At 32.5% G+C, this 23803-nt stretch overlaps 2 protein-coding genes across 3 annotated transcripts in view; one reads left to right on the top strand and one right to left on the bottom strand.

The window, feature by feature from the left end:
- The window catches only part of LOC111703045 (uncharacterized), a 16969-nt gene extending 11642 nt beyond the window's left edge, over positions 1-5327 (bottom strand). Inside the window, exons 1-3 of one of the 2 annotated variants that reach the window (XM_023474893.1) lie at positions 5173-5327; positions 3243-3395; positions 1577-1696 (exon numbers count right to left, since the gene is read on the bottom strand). In XM_023474893.1, the coding sequence (XP_023330661.1) occupies positions 1577-1696; positions 3243-3395; positions 5173-5247 (348 nt within the window). In that variant the 5' untranslated portion in view covers positions 5248-5327. The remainder of the gene's footprint in view (positions 1-1576; positions 1697-3242; positions 3396-5172) is intronic. The other variant, XM_023474894.1, reaches the window with a different exon arrangement.
- A 3745-nt stretch (positions 5328-9072) lies between these two features.
- Positions 9073-23803, top strand: part of LOC111703063 (collagen alpha-1(XVIII) chain) — a 27562-nt gene continuing 12831 nt past the window's right edge. Inside the window, exons 1-6 of the mRNA XM_023474917.1 lie at positions 9073-9284; positions 16749-16880; positions 18546-18660; positions 19124-19188; positions 19266-19481; positions 20350-20550. Coding sequence (XP_023330685.1) covers positions 16749-16880; positions 18546-18660; positions 19124-19188; positions 19266-19481; positions 20350-20550 — 729 coding nt within the window. The 5' untranslated portion in view covers positions 9073-9284. The remainder of the gene's footprint in view (positions 9285-16748; positions 16881-18545; positions 18661-19123; positions 19189-19265; positions 19482-20349; positions 20551-23803) is intronic.

The following is a 23803-nucleotide window of genomic DNA, read 5'->3' as shown; positions in this document are numbered from 1 at the left end:
GATAAGTTTTGTAGTTTGATAAGTTTTGTTTTGATAAGTTTTGTTTTGATAAGTTTTGTTTTGATAAGTTTTGTTTTGGTAAGTTTAGTAGTTTGATAAGTTTTGTAGTTTGATAAGTTTTGTTTTGATAAGTTTTGTTTTGGTAAGTTTTGTAGTTTGATAAGTTTTGTAGTTTTATAAGTTTTGTTTTGATAAGTTTTGTTTTGATAAGTTTTGTTTTGATAAGTTTTGAAAAGATATGTTTTGTGGTGATAAGTTTTGAAAAGATATGTTTTGTGGTGATAAGTTTTGAAAAGATATGTTTTGTGGTTTGATAAGTTTTGAAAAGATATGTTTTGTGGTTTGATAAGTTTTGAAAAGATATGTTTTGTGGTTTGATAAGTTTTGAAAAGATAAGTTTTGAAAAGATAAGTTTTGTGGTGATAAGTTTTGAAAAGATATGTCTTGTGGTTTGATAAGTTTTGAAAAGATATGTTTTGTGGTTTGATAAGTTTTGAAAAGATAAGTTTTGAAAAGATAAGTTTTGAAAAGATAAGTTTTGTGACAATACGTTTTGTTTATGCTCCGAACAAGAGGCTTATTATTTTCGAAAAAAAGTGAGAAAAAATAGTTTATCGGAAAATTTCATCGTTTTTTTAAACTAGAAAAATAGTAAAATCTGAAAACTTTCTTCTTTTTCTCTTACTGCAAAAATGTACAAATTAAAATTCGAAATTTCTTCCTTTATATCAGACTAACTTTTAGATATTTCTCACTTTATATCAGACCAACTTTTAGATCTGCATCAAAAATTTAAAATATGAAAGGATAAACTTCAATGAATAAATACTTAATGCGTATTCAGAAATACAAAATAGAAATGGACTTTGATAGAATAGAATTCATTTGAATTCAAGTAAAAAACATCTGCTTTATTTGATCTGCTTAAAACAAAACCACCTCAAACAGATGGGCGAGGGGCTTCTCTTTTAAAGGGCTGGGAATGAAAAAATTGCCAGGGGCAGAGGGGGAGGGGCCGGTTGTGCCTAATCCTATGTACAATTAATGATGGGGAATAAATTGGTTTGTTATGTGGTTTTTGACTTTAACAGGAACCACAAACATAATGAACTTCTAACATTTCAAACCTGGAGAAATTTGCTTTTATTAAACTTTCAAATATTTTTATCCTAAGATAAAATATAAGGGAAAAACATACCGATATATTTTCTGTGAAAATGTTTAGAAAAACAGATTCGAAATTTTGAAAAGGAATTGAGTTTTTGCCACAAACTCTGATTTTATAACCCTTATATCTTTGCGACCCGATTTATAATCTTAGATATTTCAAACTATGATTTCTGTTATATCAAAAAGTCATAGTTTGAAAAATCAAAGGTTTACACCATCGGGTTGCAAAGATTTAGGAATTAGAACCCATAAAAGGTTTTTAAAAAAACTAGCCAAGTTATGTTTTATCACTGTGCCTAATACTGCATTATGATCACTCCAGATTAAATTAGTGTTCTCAGTGTACAGACTTTGGAAAGATTTGGTAAATTTTCTGAACTTGATGAAATTTCCAATAAAATGTTACCCTGGCAATATATCCATAGAGCATATGAACACCAAGACAGAGAATGGAAGGGATGGTTTGCATTACTCCGTATACCATCAGAGATACAGCGCTCGGTTCAAACTCTGCTCCTCTCTGTACCTAACATACAGAGCGTCCCATATCATATTAGATTATCTCCAAATTTTAACGCCAAAATAAACCCATAATACTCGAAAAGCCTAGCATTTTCCGCAAGAAAATTCTTTTATTAGCCTTATTTAATTTTTCAAAATAATTAATTCTTTTTAAATTTTCTGAAAAGTCCCGAAAATTGTAATAGACCGATTGACGATCTAATATGATGTGGGTCACCCTATAGTTTCAAGATAAAAACAATGTCAGATACATTTCTAATTTCTAATTTGATTAAATATGCATTTCAAAGTTTGAATTGATATATCAAATTTAGTAAAAATATTAATGAACTATAAATTGATATATCATTTGACTCAAAATGCAGTTTAAAAACTAATGATTTTAATCAAGAAATTTTAAGTTTAAAGAAAGTCCCACTTTTGAGATTTAAATCATAGAAATGTCTGAATTTTGGGGTAAAAATGGCCTAGAAATATCTTTAAAATCCGCAAAAAAAATAATATCAATTTGATTTTTACACAACAGTTTACAGGTTCATAAAATGTCAATACTTGAACATGTCCCCTCGTCTAAATATTTAAATAGATCAAAAATTTACTTCTTTTTCAGTAAGATTTAAATATTTGCATAGTTTGTATTTAGCATTGCAGATGGTGCAGATACAGAGAGAGAAGAATTTTCTTTTAAAAAGTTAAAACTTTAAAGAACCGTGTTTCAAGCATGGATGTTTCAAGAACTGTCACGCAGACATTTTGTTTTTTTGAAACAGTCTTAGAGACAGTGTAAGAAAATTGAGAGGAAATCTAAAATTTGTGTTTTGCGTAAATACTTCATTAACTAAACTTAATATTTGTGTCCCCCCCCCCCCCCCCCACGGAGGTTGCAGGAAAACTTGACAAACATTTGCATAAAGCAAATAGCTATAATTGTTTATCCTGAGCTGAAAACTTTAGAATGGTTTAAGAAATAAATTCATAATTTCATAAATATCCAGATTAAATATTGCTTGTTCTCCACATGAATTTAAACTCCAGTTTAATTATTCGACGGGATATCTGGATATTTCATTCTAAAGTTTTCAGCTAAGGAGCTGTAGTTAAGAGAAAGAGTTGGGGGAGGAGAAGGTCCGGGGGGTTAATATTTGTTCAAAAGATTTAATTTGAAAATAAATTGCGCAAAGCACGAAGAAAAATGCGAACTACTTCTTAGGGGCTTTCCTTTTCAGATGGGGGCAACATTTTTTACCTAGTTACAGTCCTGATTAAAAGTTTGCAGTCGGCAGGGGCCTCCCTGGGATTTTTGGACAAGAGGACTACAACCNAGAAAGGCCTTTTTTTGGATACAAATATTGAACACTATTTATAAAAAAAATGAAAAATCAAAGGTGAGGGGGAAACACTTAATACAGGCAAAAATTAAAATAAATCCCCCCAGTCCGCCTGCGTATAGAAATGTCTACAACTATATTTCAGAAAATGTTGAAATGATGACGTTAGCTTATTTATATTTCATCCATTTCTCCAAAAATTACTAAAATTATTTTCCTTTCCTTGAAACCATAATTTCTGATTTGAACCTGGATGGAGCTTGTTCCATTCTCTGAGATCTGTGTCTGATTACACGAGTTCTGTTCCTGGTCTGATCTGTTCATTAGTAGGGAGGATACCAGACAACACCCTATACCAGTCAGTAGGAGGTAGATCTGAACAAACAGCTGTTTAAAGGGAGTGTTGACGAAATTTCAAGTGACTCATCAATTTTAGAGGAATGTAAGATTCACAATAGTACCCTTTAAAGGTTTGTCTGATCAAGGTTGTTTGAGAGATTCATCTCTTTGAAAGTTGATAATTTTCAATTTAGGTTTCTCCTAGAAGTTGCTTGCACATTTCTGCTTCAGGAACAAAGGGAGAAAATTGTAAGAATTATAAGCACTCTTTAAGCTATAAAGAACGACGGTAATTTGGCATTATTGATCTGATATATGTTTATAGGGCACCGTCTTGAATCAGACATGTCTAACAGTTGTAGAAGGTAGAATTTAGAAACAGAAGAGCCCGTTTTCTCTATAGATGGTGGTCGTGTAGGTCATGTACTTCGGGGGAAGATAGTTTGGCCGCTAGAAGCCTCTCGTATGAATTATTATTATTATTATTATATTCACACGCAAAGATATAAATACATATATAAATGGTGTAGTTTAAATTTGTTTAAATAAATTTTTGAAAATACAGGTTTCCAAAAGAAAAGAGAAAAATATGCAAAATTATTAAATAGAAAACATTGATCATGAATCATTACATAACATATTTATCATTTCAGTTATTTTGTAATCATCCAATCCTTCAACATATAAATTATTCATTCTTGTATTTAAAATTTCTTGTAAAATCCGAACTTTCCATGCATGTTCCAATGGGACATCAAAATATTTCATTTGTTTCTTAACTAATATTTTTCTAAGATCCGAAGGATTTACAGAACAATCATTTGCAATAGAAAATAAATTTCTGCCAAGAACTGCAGTTCTTGGCAGAAATTTATGACCTCAACACATGTGTTGAGGTCATTTTTACATTTTTTAATGACCTCAACACAAATTAGAAAGAAATCTAATGCATGCTTAGAACTTGCTTCAATAGTCTCATAGAAAGTCACACATCTGCTAGCTAACATAGTTTTTACATGTAAACATTGTGAAATACTTTCAATCAAGTACCTATGCGTATCTCTAGGTACATTAAAAAGAATTCGAAATGCAGAGTTCCATGCTGTATACAATTTTGAAACACATTGGGAACTCAAGTCCCAAATACTAGATCCATAAAAACTACAACAGTAAATATTATACAGTTTCAAAATAACATCAGGACTGTTAAAATAAAATTCTTGGTTAAGGGAATGAATTTTTGAATTATCTATCAGATAAGAATTTTGCGTGAGACATCTAGCGGCCAAAGTATCGTCCCCAAAGTACGTGAACTTCACGACCACTGTTAAAACATTATTATGGAGAGAACGGGCTCAGCAAAATTACAACGAAGATGGAAATTTAATGGCTCACACCAGAGATATTTAAAATGCGGCCCATTTGTCTAGAGGGGCTTGAATCCTCACTTAAAACCATAGTTTTCAATTCACAGGGAGAGCTTAGCCCCATATTCCCATGTTTATTGTTAAGCCCTGGTCCGATTGTACATTCAAAGTTGATTGAAGTATTTACAATTTTTAATCCCTGTTCAATAAACGATTGAAAAAAATGAAATGTCTAATATATTACGAGAATAATTTAGCGTAGAAGAGCAGAGAAACACTGTTATAATTGGTTTTTTAATGTTAGAAAAGCAAACTTAATTTTCACATGTTTACTAGACAATCATTCAATCTATTAAAACTGCAAAGTGTAAATTTTAAAAAAATATTATTAATTTATTAAGTGAAAAAGAAAGACAGATATTTGATAGAAATGAATTTTGTAAAACCTGAATTCCAAGATTTATTTTCACAAACCATTTCTGGTCTACCCACCGCCTTCCAACATAGTCCTTTAACAACATTTTTGTAGAGTCCTCACATTGATTTTTGAAAAAAACTGATAACAAATGTTTTCTGTTTATGTAGTGTACATATGCATCGTGTACAGTGTACACAGTAACACTGCACAGTGTACATGTTCACAAATCTTACGTAAATTGGTTTAATAGAGGTATAAAATATAGAGCGTACACAAGGGTTTAATAAAGGTATAAAATATAGAGCGTACACAAGGGTTTAATAGAGGTATAAAATATAGAGCGTACGCAAGGGTTTAATAGAGGTATAAAATATAGAGCGCACACAAGGGTTTAATAGAGGTATAAAATATAGAGCGTACACAAGGGTTTAATAGAGGTATAAAATATAGAGCGTACACAAGGGTTTAATAGAGGTATAAAATATAGAGCGTACACAAGGGTTTAATAGAGGTATAAAATATAGAGCGTACACAAGGGTTTAATAGAGGTAAAAAATATAGAGCGTACACAAGGGTTTAATAGAGGTATAAAATATAGAGCGTACACAAGGGTTTAATAGAGGTATAAAATATAGAGCGTACACAAGGGTTCAGCCATAATTGTGTAGAAATTTAATACATTTCTTACCGCTAGTGGCGTTAGTATATATTTTACTGTTTTTTTTAGAAGAAATAATGTTGAAAGCTTACAGACGATTTATCCATTTACTCATCTCTCAACTGACACCCTGTGCTTCCCAGAAACTGCATTACAATTTGTTGACGACCAAAGATATGGGATTCCATGTGAACCTTCCTTGTCTTGTCCAATGTGCAGGGTTACGAGGGAGCGAGAATGTTCAGAATTTATTTACTCCCTTTTTCCTGATTCACAGTATAGCTGTCATATATTGTCTCTTTCTCAGTCAAATAAGTCAGTTAATTCGTTAAAAACTATTTTCAAGGCATAATCTAAATTCAACCTTTGAATAGTCATAAGTAAAGCGTTTCAGTTCATCATCAAATTCCTATACTTTGTGGGTAACCCTGTATCTATATAAAGTAGTAATCTCTGTTTGTTTGTTAGTATGTCCGATCATAACTCAGGAACCTCTTGACCGATTTGCCTTAAATTTTGATTAGAGACTCGTTAGAACCAGGGAAATGTTCTTAGTTCAGTTTAGAAATTCTAATTAAGTGGGTTAACTTTTATAGAGAAAATTTAGTTTCAAAGCTGGGTTCTCAATTGCTAGTATAATCTGTATATATGTGTGAAGTAAGAAATATGACAGATCAATCCTAGTTTGTGCAGATGCATCTGATTGTTGAGGTTTGTGTGCTGCACCATGTGTGAATAATTTATCCCAATATCACAACCATAAATACAGAAAACAGAAATATCTTTCAATATCTCCAGATTTAACTAGTTTTCATTTGAAATCCAAATTTCCCTCACCCCCCCCCCTTTAAAGTTTCCTTTTTACTGTCTGAAAATTGATTATTGTAAATTGTTGTTTCTTAATACACGTGACTTACAGATTCAAATAGCAGTGACAAGGAAGTTAACTGTAAGAATTTTAAACTTAAGCATGCAACCCTTTAAATGGGAGTCCTTTTAGATTACGTTGTTAATCAAGCATGCAACCCTTNGATAACAAAGACGATATCGAATTCGTCACTGAATTCCCATGTTTTTTGGGACACCCTGTACAACTAGTAAACTTTCAATGCCAAACAAGGGCACGATCTCATAGGCTTTAATGTCAATACGGACACAAGCTCCAAACTATCAATGCCAAACCAATGGGCATGATCTTGTCAGCTCGTTTAAATATTCTATTTCTATACTCTCTAAATATTTTTCTAACTATAGTCTATACTCTCTGAATATTAATCTATTTATATTCTTTGCTCTTTTAATATTACTCTATCTACATTCTATACTCTCTAAATATTACTATATCTATATTCTATACTCTCTAAATATTACTCTATCTACATTCTATACTCTCTAAATATTACTCTATCTACATTCTATACTCTCTAAACATTACTCTATCTATATTCGATACTCTGTGTAAATTACTCTATCTATATTCTATAATCTGTGTATATTACTCTATCTATATTCTATACTCTGGGTATATTACTCTATCTATATTCGATACTCTGTGTAAATTACTCTATCTATATTCTATAATCTGTGTATATTACTCTATCTATATTCTATACTCTGGGTATATTACTCTATCTATATTCTATACTCTGGGTATATTACTCTATCTATATTCTATACTGTATGATATTACTCTATCTATATTCTTTACTCTCTAAATATTAATCCATCTATATTCTAAACTCTGTGTATTACTCTATCTATCTTCTATACTCTCTGAATATTACTCTATCTATAGTTCTATACTCTGTGAATAAACAATGATACCTGATACTAATATAAGAACCACCATCTGTGTAAACCGTCCAGACAACAATCTTCTTTTCTCCTAGATTGTTTTTCTCACAGGTTTTGGAATATTTTAATGGTTTCTCCGGGTAGTATTCTAGATAGAAGGGAACGTGTAAGAGCTTAATTACGCTTATTCACAGATAACAAGATACAAGAAAACGGAACCATTGAAATAAGAAACAAGGTTGAGAAGGGTTAACTGAATCCATAGTTCAGAAATTGGAGAAAGAAGAACTTAATCCTTGAAAATAGAAGAAGAAAAAACTGAATTCTTGAGTTTAGGAATAAGGTTGGGAGAAGGGAGAACTGAACCCTTGAGTTTAGGAATTGGAGAAGGGAGAACTGAATCCTTGAATTCAGAAATAAGGTTGGGAGAAGTGGAGAACTGAACCAATTAGTTCAGGAATAGGAGAAGGGAGAACTGATCCCCTTACGTTCAGAAACATGGTCGAGAGAAGGGAGAATTTAACCATTGAGTTTAGGAATAAGGTTGGGTGAAGGGGAGAACTGAACCCTTGAATTCAGGAATAAGGTTAGGAGAAGGGAGAACTGGACCCTTGAGTTTAGGAATAAGGTTGGGAGAAAGGAGAACTGAATCCTTGAGTTCAGGAATAAGGTTGGGAGAAGGGAGAACTGAACCCTTGAGTTTAGGAATTGGAGAAGGGAGAACTGAATCCTTGAATTCAGAAATAAGGTTGGGAGAAGGGAGAACTGAACCCTTGAGTTCAGGAATAGGAGAAGGAAGAACTGAACCCTTGAGTTCAGGGTTGGGAGAGGGGAAAACTTAACCCGTAAGTTTATGAATAAGCGTGATAAATGTGGTAAATAAAGCCCTATATGATCTAGAATTTAGAATAGAAATAAGAAAAATGTTTTTGTAGATCGTGTCATTACTGAACCTGTCTCCCACACATAAAGGGGACTTGGAGACCCACATCATATACAAGGAACCTGGAGCTAAAGGAATATGTAAAAATTCCGAAAATAGGAGAAGATACATAATGATTAAATATTGAGTTCATCAGTATGTTTATGGAGAGTATTTTGGGAAACGTTTAGCAACAGATTTGGAATATTTCAAGATAGAATTATTGGGATTTAATCTTTAATTTTTATTTACGATCTTGTTCAAAGAAACTGAGTTTTTGCTACAAATTCTGATTTTTAAATCCCTACATCTTTGTGACAAAATGTCGTAGATCTTTGATATTTCAAACTATGAGTTATGTTAATTCAAATAATCAATTTAAAATAACACAGCTAGGTTTACACCATCAGGTTGCAAAAATATAAGGATTAGAAAAGTTGAGTTCGCGACAAAAACTCAATTATTTTAGCTTCGAAAAAAATTTTATTTTCCTTTTTCAAAATTTCAAAAGACAGGATGAAGTTGGGCAATCTAAAGGGAAAATAACTTGTTTGTTTTCCAATGATTTTGTTTAATTTTTTATTTTATTAGTTCGTGTCAGCATCAGTGGAAACATCTAGAATCAGATTCAACGGGACGGATTGGATAGGACAGGACGGATATCTCCGGAGAAAATCTTAGAACCGCTCCGGGAAAGGGTTGGGATGGATCGGAGGTTCGGATACTCCAGTTAGAAACTTATTCTTGTTTGAGACCAGGATCCGGGGTAAGATATAGAAAACCTAGATCAGGGTACAAAGTTAGCACAGAAATTGAGTCTTTGCCACAAACTCGAATTTCCTTATCCCTATATTTTTGCAACCTGTGCTGCAAACCTTTGACATTTAAAATCTAGACTATTTGATCTAACATAATTCAGACTTTGAAATATCAAAAAGTTGTAATTGAAAAATTAGAGTTTGTGGCAAAAACTCATTTTCTTTGTGAATGGAAAAGTATGCAATTGCTGAAAATTGGCTGAGATGTTAAAATCTTCTGAATCTAAACAAAAGTTTTTAATACAGTTTTTTGCTTTAAATGTTATCTGAATTAGAAATGGACTCATTGTTAGGTTAGAACCGAATTTTTTATGCTCTATGTTTATATTTTGTTTGTCTGTAGGTTTGTATCATATACTTGTCAAAACGGCTGAACCGATTAGGCCAAACGTTTTTTGTCCCAGGAAAGGTTAAAGGCCGAACGGCATTGAAAATCTTGACTTAGAAAAATGTATATTTCTTAATTTTTTAAAGGGTCATCATATAAACATAAAAACCCGCGAAATTTTTAGTTTTATGATGTAGAAAAAATGGCTGCTTGAAAAGCTAAATTTAAAATTTAATATTAGCACTAGAATAAGTATAATAGCCTTATTTTTTCTAGTTTGCCATTTTTGAGGTAACACATCGTCGAGTTGTTCGAGAATTTTCAGTATCAGTGATACCTCGAACAATGATATACTTTTTTTAGCCATTGAATAAAGAAGATTATAAATATTTTAATTTAAAGTTACTTCTTAAAATTCTTTCCAGAAGCATAGACAGAGCCAAGGGGCTCCGTCCAAACCATGAATCAATGAATTCTAAGGTTTCCGGTTTTTTTAGGTTCCTAAAGGTGCTGAGCCCCCCCCCCCCTAATTAATTTCCTTTCTTAGATTAGTATAATACGACAAAACATAGAACCAGAAGTCTGTAATGATAAAATTCTAAATGCAAGAGCTTAAATGCAACGGGGAAACCCTGGGATAAAGTTTGATTTTGCAAAATTAAACTTTTATTTAGTTTTATTTAGTTTAATCCTAACTCCGATCAACGTTAACTATGATAGAGTCAACGCCAGAGAAACTAACAGATTGAAGAAAACATGAAAAAGATGGCATTTGAGATGTTCTTATACATTTTGCTTATTCCCGCGAGCATATCCTATCGTACCTAATATGATTGTAAACGCAATTTCAAGTGTCCTTCAACAGGGGGGGGGGCATGACCTTTGCACCCCCTGATATTTCAGAGTCTAGCTTCTCAATAGCACTTAAGGGAAAGAAAACCTAGTGCAAAACAGGAAAGTCAAAAATAACGTAAACGTAATATCAAGTGTCCTTTCCTTGGTAATGTCGGATTCACAACAGTGCCATGAAAAGCTTTGTCTGATTAAGTTAAATTATTTAGATATAAATTTTTAAAATGTTGAAAACTGATTATATTCGATTTTGCATTCTCTACAAAAATGATTTGCAAAGGAATTGAGTCTTTTACACAAACTGAAATTTTTAAACCTCTATATATCTTTTCAACCTAATAGCGTAATCATTTGATATTTCAAACTTAGACTATTTGATCTAACAGAATGCATAGTTTGAAATATCTAAGGTCTACGACATTTGGTTGAGAAGGTATAAAAATTAGAAAATAAGATGTTGTTACAAAAACTCATTTCCTTTCTACTGCAGGATTACCTATGGGAATTTCCATAATTAACCTAAAAACGACAATATTTTTCTCATTTTTTTATCAGATAAAGGTTTCAAGGATATCGTTGTGAATCCCATCTTTGCATGGAGGGTTGCTTATAAGTAAATAATATTAGTAATACAGTTAAACCTTAAATATTAAATACATCGTAAGAATTTATGAAATATCGTCTTGACAATTTTTCAATGGGTTTTATACTTAAATATATATTTACGTAAATATCAAAAATAAATAAATGGCCATGAATATGCAGGAACAGTTTTATAGAGCTCCATGAAATCATTTTATTAAAAAACTTAATATCTGCAACATTCCATGAGTATCAGAAAGTGAAGAATACGACATTTGATAAATTCTTTCAATGTATTTAATATTAAAAATAATTTTCCAGTTATTGTATTTTATTTGTTCTTTTTTCCCAATATTTAAAAAAATTTAAATTTGTTGAGGAAACATTGTCCATAAACTATCCTTGCATTGGGGTAATTTCAATTCCCACAACAAATTTTGTCGAATCAGATCAGTCACAGTCGCCTTAATCAAATCAGAGCTGAAAACTTTAGAATGTGATATCCTTAATCCCGATCTGTTAATTAATCTGGAGATAAAATTCATGAGGAAAACAAGCAATATTTAATCTGGAGATTAAGAAAAAGAGTGAATCAAGCATTAATCCCGATATCCACCATTCTAAAGTTCCCAGCTCCGGACAAATAAATGATGCTTTACCTGCGACCATTTTTTCTTTATATATTAAAAGCTAATAACAACAAAAATAATTTCGCCCATTTCCTTGTTATTTTTACTTCTCCGTTTTGGCAAAAAAAACCTTCCCCTACCCTAATTGTAAAAGTTCTTTTAGTTATCTACATAAAACAAGACAATGATATATATATTCGTATAGCCGTCCAAGCTGGACTGATTGGGCTGAATTTTATTTTGGACACTCATTGGTGGCCGGGGGATGTTACAGACTAAAAAAATCGTAGTTTTTTTTTCAAAGATGTTCTCTTTTTTCCACGGGCAACGCCAGGCCTTTCAGTCAGTATTTAAATAAATTAAAGCTTGTGATATGTACTTGAAATGTCGATTTACAAGCATGATATTGCTGTTAGGTAGATATGCAGTTTTTTCTCGTAAATAGAATAGAATGATCAGAAATGTATGAAAATTGTTTTTAGATGATTTAAACATTAAAGAATGGTTTATATCCCATGGATGGGATTAAGTGGGAATGAAAACCTAATAAATTCTATTTCTCCAGATATTGAAATGGAATAAAATTCACGATGAGAAAACAGAATGAAATACTGGATTGAAAATGGCATTATAGCACTTTGATGAGAACCACTATTTATTTTGTAGCAGTTTGGCGGGAAAATTTTTTTATGATTTTTTTGGCGGAAAAATCTTGTTTTGATTTTTTTTGTAGAAAAAAATGTTGGCAAGGGAAATACTATATTTATAATACCATAATGCACCCATGCGGTGAGCGTATTTAGGAATTTGTCCAGGGGGGCTTAAGTTTTATTTTTTTTCCATGGGGGGCTCAGCACCCGTTGGGGCCTGAAAACTCTTCTGCTCCATATCATAGACAAAGATAGACACTCAGCCAACTCATCTCGATTTCAAGAGAAAATGGGGTTCATACAGTACACACACACTGCGGGGTCTGCAGGGGTTTGTTTTAAACTTTGATTCTGGCATATATTTAGAACATATATTTAGTAAGCATTTTGCCGACGTACACATCAATATTAAATGATCTAAGAGGTGTTAACAAAATGTTAACAAAAAATAAGAAAGTAAACAAAGGAAGCACTGGAAAAATAACTTGTTTTTGAGAATACGTGGACAAACAACCACAGTTTTCTAAAATTGTACAGTTTTGCCCAGAGCCTAAAACTTAAGACAGAGCTTATCGTTATGAAAACCAGTTTTAGAACCCGGGTTCCTGAATGGGGTTATGCAGTTTTGTGAATATAGACTTTTGTCAGGAAATTTTATTATATTTAGTTTCTTTACATTCTCCAATTTTTTCGAATCTTTTAAATCAAAATCTACACAAAAGTTAAGACGCCAAAAAGCAAGGTTTTAATGCAAGGAATGTTAATTGCGGTCGTGTTTACTCTGCGTACACATTGAAACCAGTTCTCTCTGGGCGGAATTTGTAAACAAGAATAGATGCATCAGTGTTCGTCTGGTATCCGCGGAGGTTAAAAGCATTAAATTTTGATAATTTTGAGAATTCACATTATAGTTTCCTATGACCAGAATATTTCATTGATTATTTTTGTGAAAATGGATTCCATGTCAGGCTGTGACATCCGTCTTGTGTTTACTTTTCCGCCCAAAGACAGTACACTGCAGTACAAAAAATGCGTACACATCTGAAATAAATTTAGTTGCATTAGTACCTTGCCAAAAAGGAATCTTGGGAGTTTCGTTCAAAGATACTCTTTTAAATTTCGGACTCTGGTTGCCTGCTGTCCTCAGTACACTGAACCTTTATCAATATCTACTCTGTTCTTCATATGTATAGGATGTATTTATGTATGTTTATAGAGAATAGAATTAAATATACATTTATAAACCTCAGGGGAAACCTAGATTACTAAAGTGGATTTTTATGCATAAAATATTCAATATAATCATATTTTTTTTGTATCCCCCCTATCCGTAATAGATTCAAGTCCCCCCCCCCCATTTCCTGATGATTGAAGTTGCTCCAAATCCCTGAATACTATGTTTGATATTAGATTTATCGAAAAGAAACCCCTTAAAAATCTATCCTGGAATTCCTGGGTACGTGCAGGCGGGTCGGTTCTGGGTCAATAACATTAAACAAATTCCAGAGCTATGATGGAGACGGGAATAATGTTTATTATCTTCACATTGTTGATTAAAGAGTAGTTAAAACTCAGTGACGAAAGTTTAAAACAATTAAGAGAACATGGAAAAAACTAGAGAATGTTTTAGATTTGGTCAGAAACTGGTTTAGTTCAATACATCACAGTTAAATATGTACACAAACACTAGATCTCTTACTTTTACTATACATACAGTGATAACCAGAGCATTGTGGAATAGGAAGACGACTTTTAGACTAAAGTAACGATTCAAAATAGTCCTACAAACATGAGATGCGATAGTTGTGCAGTTTGCACAGACTGTACTGTACAGTTGTGCAGTTTGCACAGACTATTTTACTTAAAATAATTTGCAAGCTATTAGTTTAACTATTTGCTTTGTAACCTCCAGCAAATATACTTAAAAATTGGATTTATTGTCGTCTTTCTATTCCATAGATGCGTGGTTCTTACCGTAATGACTTTGTAATTCCAAATAAATATTTCGCGTCAAAACAAAGTAAATTCCATGTTAAATTTGATATGTTTTCCATCATAACTCCTTTTATTGAAGAGATATTGTAAAAAAACAATTATGTTTAAATTTCTTACATGTAATCTTCTCATACTAGAGAAGCTACTGGTGATGTCGTATAAATGTTGCAGTGGATGGGTTTATTTTCTGTTTATAAATATGGTTTAGTAAATACATGAATGATTGAGCTGCGGGAAGGAGAAGTTTTATTTTAAACTTTGTTCAGTTTTTCAATATAGATAAATTGTGGTTAAACTGGAGGGGGGGGGGGGGGGCAATATTCTACCTCATTTTTCCTGGTCAAAACATAAGCCTCAAATCTACACAAGGGAAATGTAGAAATTGCAGAACTTTTAACTTTTTTTAAACAACAAAATTGGGTTATATATGATTGAATTATGAATCAAAATGTCTATCAAACTTTTTTCAAAATGGCCGGTTTGATATACAAATTTTTTAAACAAATATTTCATTATTTATCTCATGTTTTATGGATCTCATTGCATATACAGAGAAAGTAAAATAATTTGACTGGTACATACAATATTTATCTACATTATAGGTTAGATCCATGGGGATTCCAATATCTATTGTTTACTCCCTAGCATCAATCCTTAACTCATTGTTTACTCCGGGTACGTTTGTATACTGGATACTGATGTGTACTCTACCATGATAAACTCATCCGTCCCAGATATTCCGATATTATACAATTCATTACAGATCCAAGTATACAATACCATATCCTATACAAACAAAAAGATTACAACTTTTACTTTTTACTAAAAAATATTTTGTGTTTTAATTACAAATAAAACCCCCTTTTTTATTTAGAAAATTGAAAATATTGCAGTGAGAACCAGAAAACTCTGCAAAAGAAAATCCAGATATAACTTTAAATAGTCCAATAAACACGAGATACATAAAAAGTGCAGTGTAAACAGACCCATTTCACATAGTAAGTGATTTTATAGCTTACTATTTAAGCTTTTTGCTTTTTGTGTCAACTTCAAATGCACTTCAGAATTGTATTAATGTCGTCTTCCTATTCTACAGTTTTCTGGTAATCAATGTATTTCTACAGAACTGTAATTAACTTGCTTTAGATTTTAAGCGTTTAAATATGATAATTTTCTCTATAACTTCTAAAGCAGAAATGCGCAAGCTACTTTAAAGAGAAACCACAACTAAAATTAATAATTTGCAAAAATTACGTCTACGGTTTCTTTAAATACGGGATACATTCCCTTTAAATACGGAATACAGTCTCTTTAAATACGGGATACAGTCTCTTTAAATACGGGATACAGTCTCTTTAAATACGGGATACAGTCTCTTTAAATACGGGATACAGTCTCTTTAGATACGGGATACAGTCTTTTTAAATACGGGATACAATCTCTTTAAATACAGTCTTTTTAAATACGGGATACAGTCTTTTTAAATACGGGATACAGTCTTTTTAAATACCCCGTACATTCCCAGGATCTAGAAAAATATCTAGGAGAATAGAACAAATTTCTTTTTGGTTAACATTTGAAAATACGATTTAAAATGTGAATTGATTGCCAAAAAAAATGAAGTAATTTCGATGAAAACGTCATTTGTTTAAAAATTTTATAGTCTCAATCAAAACTTAAAGCTGAGGTTTTGATTTTGGCGCCAAAACGTAAATGGCGGATTTTCTTTTTTCTTATATTTACAGATTCAGCGGAAGTTTAGTTAAATTTACTGGAATCTGTTGTTGAAAGGCTTAATATATATTTACATAAATATATATATATGCTGTCTGATATATGAGAGGTAAGGTTGAATAGGCCGGGTATATAAAATATATATATATATAGATATATTTATCTTGGAAAAATATTGTACAGTAAAAATTTCATAAAAGGTTCTATCTATCATGTTTTTACTGTACAAGGTCTACACTCGACACATTCAATGGATAGATATTCATTTTTAACTTCTAAAGGTTAAGGGGTGTTTAGAATAGATTTTACATAGTGAGTAGGATGCAGTAAAATTTGTCTGAAACATGCATAATTTATAATTCGGTTCCCTACCAGATATTTTCATTAAGTTTATTTTTCATTTCATTTTTGATTTAAGGATGTCAAATTTGCCGTTTTATAATTCAAAATATTTCATCATGAATTCTGATTTGAAAACCGTTATGAAAAAAATCGTTAATAAAAACCTGAAAAAAAACTGAACAACAATTAAACACCGTTTAACAGCAATACATCATATACTTGTGTAGAGATCATATTGTTTTTATTAATCAGAATTCTTAGACTCAAAATATTTTTATTTGATTTTGATATTTAACTTAGATGGCTGCTCTACTCTCCAGCAAGGTGAAGATGGGAGTAGCTGCAGGAGCAGGAGCTATTCTCCTAGTCCTTGCTCTACTTGGAGGAGTCGTTGGTTGGATCCATACTGGAGAAGATACAACTCCACCACAGGTAGAATATCCCCAAGGAGCAATTCTCCATTGATATTCCAAATATCCTCTGGTAACAGTAATAGCAAATGGTAGAGCTGTACTTTGAAAAAAAGTATCAGAAAAATATTATTTTAAGTTCTATGCTAAATTTTATATTCTTTAACTCATACAATGAAAACAAAAGAAGTCATTCTGAATCTAATTGTCCTTCTAAAGTGAACTGCAGTGTAAAGTTATCCTGCATAATCCTGAACCTGAACCCTAACAGAGATTTGCAGAGACAGGACGGGGTTCTCCGTTCAGAAATGAGGATACATTACACCTGGAGAAGGTTTAGAATACACTACACCTGGAGAAGGTTTAGAATACATTACACCTGGAAAAGGTTTAGAATACATTAATCCTGGAAAAGGTTTAGAATACATTAGTCCTGGAGAAGGTTTAGAATACATTACACCTGGAAAAGGTTTAGAATACATTAGTCCTGGAGAAGGTTTAGAATACATCTATCATGGAGAAGGTTTAGAGTTCATTAATCCTGGAGAAGGTTTAGAATACATTTATCCTGGAGAAGGTTTAGAATATATTAACCCTAGAGAAGGTTTAGAATACATTAATCCTGGAGAAGGTTCAGAATACATTGATCCTGGAGAAGGTTTAGAATATATTAACCCTAGAGAAGGTTTAGAATACATTAATCCTGGAGAAGGTTTGGAATATATTAATCCTGAAGAAGGTTTAGAATTCATTAATCCTGGAGAAGGTTCAGGATGGGACCCGGAGAAGAGAACACAACAAACCTAAACCTTCACTTACAACTTATTTGAAACTTCTCTTCTTCCTCTCATAGAATCATTTACAGTTACAGGATTTAGAATCTGCTTTTTACTCTTTCTCTCAAACTGTCCTATCATAAAGCATTTCTTATTCGTTTCCCTTATGTGCATTTGACAGCCCAAATTTTTATTTTGAATAATCTTTTTTGTTTCTTTATTTTCTTGTGATTTTTAACAAAAAAATAATTAAAATTTTTTTTACCGATTTTGATGGTTATTATATCGTGAGAACTGACGAGGGTCAACCCAGACCGAAATATATTTTCAATAAATGTGGAACTAACATCTACTTTTTACTCTACAGAGGTTTGGTCCATCACCATCACAGAAAATTTAAACTTATTCTTTCCTTTCCCTTTTTTCTCTTTTCTATTCTTTATTCAGTCAATTTTTATCTAGAATTTGCTGATTTATTTTGGAAAACAAGAATATCCGTCCTTCCTCCTCTTTTATCTCACATCTAGTAACAATTCTTTCTCCTTTCCTCATCTCTTTTTTCTTTTCTTTTCTGTATTCATAATTTCTTCTATAAACAACTTTCCAAAGGATTTTGAGGACAACATAAACCTGAAAAACCAGAATTCCCATCCTTTTTTCTATCTCATCTCACATTTAAACACAATATTTTCTAATCTGTTATTCTATCTATAATTTACTTTTTTCATTCCTTTTTATATTCAATATTTCTTCTCTTTCTAGAACTTTCTGTAGGATTTTGAGGACAACATAAACCTGAAAACCCAAATATAAGTCCTTTCTTCTCTTTTTTCTCAGATCTCTTTGTTATCTCCTTTCCTTCTCTTTTTTCTTTTCTTTTCTTTTTTGTTTTCATAATTTCTTGTATCTAGAATTTCCTGAAGGATTCTGAAGAGAATATAAACCTAAGAAGCCAGAATAAGCTGAAAACCAAGAAGATAGAGTTCGATCGAAATAATGAAAACCGGATAATTCCAGATACAGGCGGTAAATAACATCATAGCATTATTTTCAAGTATTTCTCTTTTTAGAGAGAAATTTATCAATTATTTAATAACCTTCATGTTTACAGTAGCGGGATGTATATTCCCTTTAGTAACCTTCATGTTTACAGGAGTGGGATGTATAGTCCCATTAATAACCTTTATGTTTACAGGAGCGGGATGTATTTTCCCTTTAATAACCTTCATATTTACAGGAGCGGGATGTGTATTCCCTTTAATAACCTTTATGTTTACAGGAGCGGGATGTATAGTACCATTAATAACCTTTATGTTTACAGGAGAGGGATGTATATTCCCTTTAATAACCTTCATGTTTACAGGAGCGGGATGTATAGTCCCATTAATAACCTTTATGTTTACAGGAGCGGGATGTATAGTCCCATTAATAACCTTTATGTTTACAGGAGAGGGATGTATAGTCCCTTTAATAACCTTTATGTTTACAGGAGCGGGATGGCCTGGTACTGGAACTCACTACTATAAAGGAGACAAGGGAGACAGGGGACTCAGGGTTAGTTAGTTTTTTTCTTTAGAATTTAAGATTTAAAAAAAAATGTTTTTTTTATTTAATTATTTTAATCTTGTCAGGGCCCCCCTGGTATGACAGTCCGTGGACCACCTGGTCCATCTGGTCCTCCAGGACAAGGATGGTTGGACCAGTCCTACTCCGGGTCCGGTCCTTCTACTTGTGGTTGTAACGAGTCCTTGCTCAGGCTATTTGTAAAGGATGTAAATCCGAAACTGATTCCTGGTCCTGTCGGAGCTCCTGGTCCATCCGGACCAGAGGGACCTTCAGGGCTTCCGGTATATATCATTTATACTTCAACCTTCATCCTTCATCAATTTCCTTATCCTTCATCATATATCATATGGCCTTTATCTTATATCTTTATCCTGCATCAAATATCCTTATCCTTCATCATGTATCCCTTATCCTGTATCAAATATCCTTATCCTTCATCATATATCCCTTATCCTGCATCAAATATCCTTATCCTTCATCATATATCCCTTATCCTTCATCAAATATCCTTATCCTTCATCATATATCCTTATCTTTAATCAAATATCATTTAAACTTCATCATATATCCTTATCCTTCATCAAATATTCTTTATCCTTCATCATATATCATTTATCCTTCATCTTTTATCCTTTATCCTTCATCATATATTTTTATCATTCATCTATATCCTTTATCCTGCGTCATATATCCTTTATCCTTAATCATATATACTTATCCTTTATCATTAATACTTATCCTTCATATTATATATCCTTCCTTTGTTATCCTTCATCATTCATCCTTCATTCTTTATTATTAATTCTTCATCATTCATCATAAATCCAACATCCTTTAACCTTTATCCTTTGTCCTTAGACCTTATCCATACATCCTCCATCCTACACCTTTCATAATTCATCTTTCATCCTCCTCCTGTGTCCTTTATCATATATCCTTCAGCCTTTATCCTTTATCCTTTTCCTTCTTCATATATCCTTCGTCCTTCGTCAGTCAACATTTATCGTATGTCCTTTATCCTTCATCAGGTTTCCACCATCATTTAACCTTTACACTGTATCATTCATCCTTCAATATATATATACTTTAACCTTAATCATATCATTAGTTGTTCATCCTATATCTTTTATGATTTATATGTTTATCTAGGGTTCTATAGGACCACAAGGAAATGAAGGCCCACATGGTCCCCCTGGTCCTAGAGGAGAACCTGGAGAACAAGGAGACCCTGGACCTGAAGGACTGGTTGGACCTAAAGGAGAAGCAGGACGGGATGGACTTCCTGGTCTCCCTGGTCCTCCAGGTCCTACTGCACCTCAGTCCCTCTTCACTTCCAGTAAATATACAGATGTAAGATTATTATTTTCTCTTCTCTGTCTCTAATAGATTCATGATACTTTTAATCTGCTTCCTTCTTCTCTTTGTTTTTCCTTTTTCTATCTTCTCCTCCTTCTCCTTCTTCTCTTTAGGTTTCTCCTCTTTATTCCAATTCCCCGTATATAGGTTTAAAAGATATATTCAGACGTATATTGGTTTAAGGAATATCTTCAGATGTTTATAGGTTTAAAGGATATCTTCAGACGTTTATAGGTTTAAAGGATATCTTCAGACGTATATTAGTTTAAAGAATATCTTCAGACGTATATAGGTTTAAAGGATATCTTCAGACGTATATAGGTTTAAAGTATATTTTCAGACGAATATAGGTTTAAAGGATATCTTCAGACGTATATAGGTTTAAAGGATATCTTCAGACGAATATAGGTTTAAAGGATATCTTCAGACAAATATAGGTTTAAAGGATATCTTCAGACGAATATAGGTTTAAAGGATATCTTCCGACGAATATAGGTTTAACGGATATCTTCAAACGAATATAGGTTTAAAGGATATCTTCAGACGTATATAGGTTAAAGGATATCTTCAGACGTATATAGGTTTAAAGGATATCTTCAGACGTATATAGGTTTAAAGGATATCTTCAGTCGTATATAGGTTGAAAGGATATCTTCAGACGAATATAGGTTGAAAGAATATCTTCAGTCGTATATAGGTTGAAAGGATATCTTCAGTCGTATATAGGTTGAAAGGATATCTTCAGACGAATATAGGTTGAAAGGGTACCGTTGCGATCGGTCATGTTCTTAAGCATTAAGGCCGGGGGTCACTTAAAATCAGTTCCTTTGATTCTATTTTAGTTTCCAAAAATATAGAAATATTTGAATGTATTTGAAAGAGTTAAATCCTTTAGCTTTAAAGTTTCTCCAGGTTTCTCCAGGTCTAGAGATTATTATAAACTTCAACAAAATTCCAGCTTGATAAGATATTTAGAGTATACAGAATCTTTTTGGGGCCTTTTATACAAAGGAACTGATTACATGCCTCATACTGTAATTTTTCAATTGCAAGACTTTTGAAATGTTAAAATTCTGCTAAATCAAATAGTCTGTTTAAACTCAACAGTATTGCAGATTTCTATAGCCACGGCTTTTTATTTACCTGAAATCTTATAAGGAATTTATTAGTCTTTCGTTCACAATCCCTTTAAGCTAAAAGTTGTGAAAGAACGAAAATGGCAAATGTAATGAACGAGAGGGAATTCAGGACCGCAGAGATTAAGAGTTTCTACATGGTTCTAATTACATCTTTTATTATTCTCAAGTAAACAAAGAAATAACAGTAAAAGAAACCCAAAAACTTAATGTGCTCATCATCAATGTAATTCTCTGTAAGAATGAGACTGTAATGAGGACTAAATGTCTCAATATCTGGACCTACAGGATAATTAAGCTTTTTTTGCGCATTAAATGCATATGAATGGTACAATAAAAAGATTAAAATAAAACGATTAAAGGAACTGTGCGCGAATCTTCAGGCGAACCTCCATTGCAATAATGCCAATGCCCTATTTAAAAGCTTTGTCTGATCAAGTATGTATTAGATATCGATGATTATAATTTAGAAAACTAATTATTTTCAGTTGTGGTTTGTTTAGAAAAGTTATTTGCGCAGTTTTACTGCAGGGAAACATAAGTAGGAATTGTCTGATTTAAACACTTTTCAAACAAGAAAAACGACAATATCTTCCACATTATCGTTGTCAATATCTTTGCATGACGCGTCACTTGAAATCACGCTTGTTCCATTAATAAGAAAATTATCAAGATTATTAGTCTACTTAAATACACAAACATTTGCTTTTTTACTATAATCAAGAATAAATAAAACATTTTCTGAATTTGACTTAAATTCTTGAATCCGATTCAATTCGTTGAATGACACTATTTAATCAAAATATTAATAGTCTTCAATAATGAAAATATATATGGTGTAGAGAGGAAGAAATCCCCGAACGAGGATTATGAAATCCGCAAATTAGTAGTGTCGGATCCTGGAACCAGATAAGACTTACTCGCTTTCCTCTCCTTTAACTCACTCGTCATTTATCACGTATTTATATCTATAAGCTTTTAGAGGAAGAACAAGTGTACATATGTGGTTTATTCTAAATAGTTAAATGAACATATATTAATATCCAGGAGTACATGTTCTCGTGTTTGAAGGAGGAGACTGACTGGTTCCTGGATTCCGGTTTTTCCTGTTCCCGGATTTTCCTCATGATTCTCGAGCATTCTTAAGTTTCATTTAGACTTGAATTATTGCTGCTACATAGGTCCCCCCCCCCAAGTCTCTAGATCCATTGGAGGTTGAGACTGATATGGAATCATTTGAGAAGTCATTGGAAATAGCTTGCTTTGGAAGGCTGTTCCATAGGATGAAGTTGATCTGAGTTGCTTGTTGGTTCCATTTGTATGGTATAGGAGTATCTTTTTAGCTTTTAGCTTCAGAAGTAGCTGGTTTATTAAAGGAACCAGGTTGGATATGAGCTTGAACTGGAACAGTAAAAGAACCAGGTTGGGTATAAGCTGTAACTGTCGATTTAAAACAGTCTTGAAGTCATCAGAACCATGAACCAGAACAGCATGAAGATACACAGCCAGAAATGAAGATACCCATTTCTTTCAAGTAAAATCACACAATCGTTGTCGCATTTCGCCATGCCTTCCCACCGAAATCATCATTCATCACATTTAGCAGAATCCTAATTTCTGATGTTGAATTTAGAAAACCGGTTTGGAACTTTCCAAATTCCAAACAACACAGGAGAAAAAGTGTACGCTGTGTTCTGTGCAAGTGAACATCATAAAACCGGTTTACCAGGGGCACTTTGTGTTCATTATCACAGGACTCGCAGGGGTGAAAAAACTACAGTCCCCCACTCATTAAAATTGTAAATCATTAAATATACCCCGGGCAGCCATACAAGAGAGGAAAATATCTCAAGATATTTGTAATATAAAATGTATGGGAAAAAATAACTTGATAAAAAAATATAGTTGATCATCTAATCTTCATCAATAAAATGGAATTTCCCCTATCCTTGGTAGAATTAGAGGCACAAGAAGAGATCCCTTAAATTTTGATTTTCAAAAATATTTTTTTTTTTTATTTCTCCTCCCACCCCAAGCTCATCATAGTTTTGACATAAAAAATGACCAAATCCTCTATTTAAAATTCCAAAACTCTTCTGCTCCATATCATA

The sequence above is a fragment of the Eurytemora carolleeae genome, unplaced genomic scaffold (assembly GCF_000591075.1).
Source record: "Eurytemora carolleeae unplaced genomic scaffold, Eaff_2.0 scaffold505, whole genome shotgun sequence".
NCBI lineage: Eukaryota > Metazoa > Arthropoda > Copepoda > Calanoida > Temoridae > Eurytemora > Eurytemora carolleeae.
This window is presented reverse-complemented; position numbering and strand designations above follow the sequence as displayed.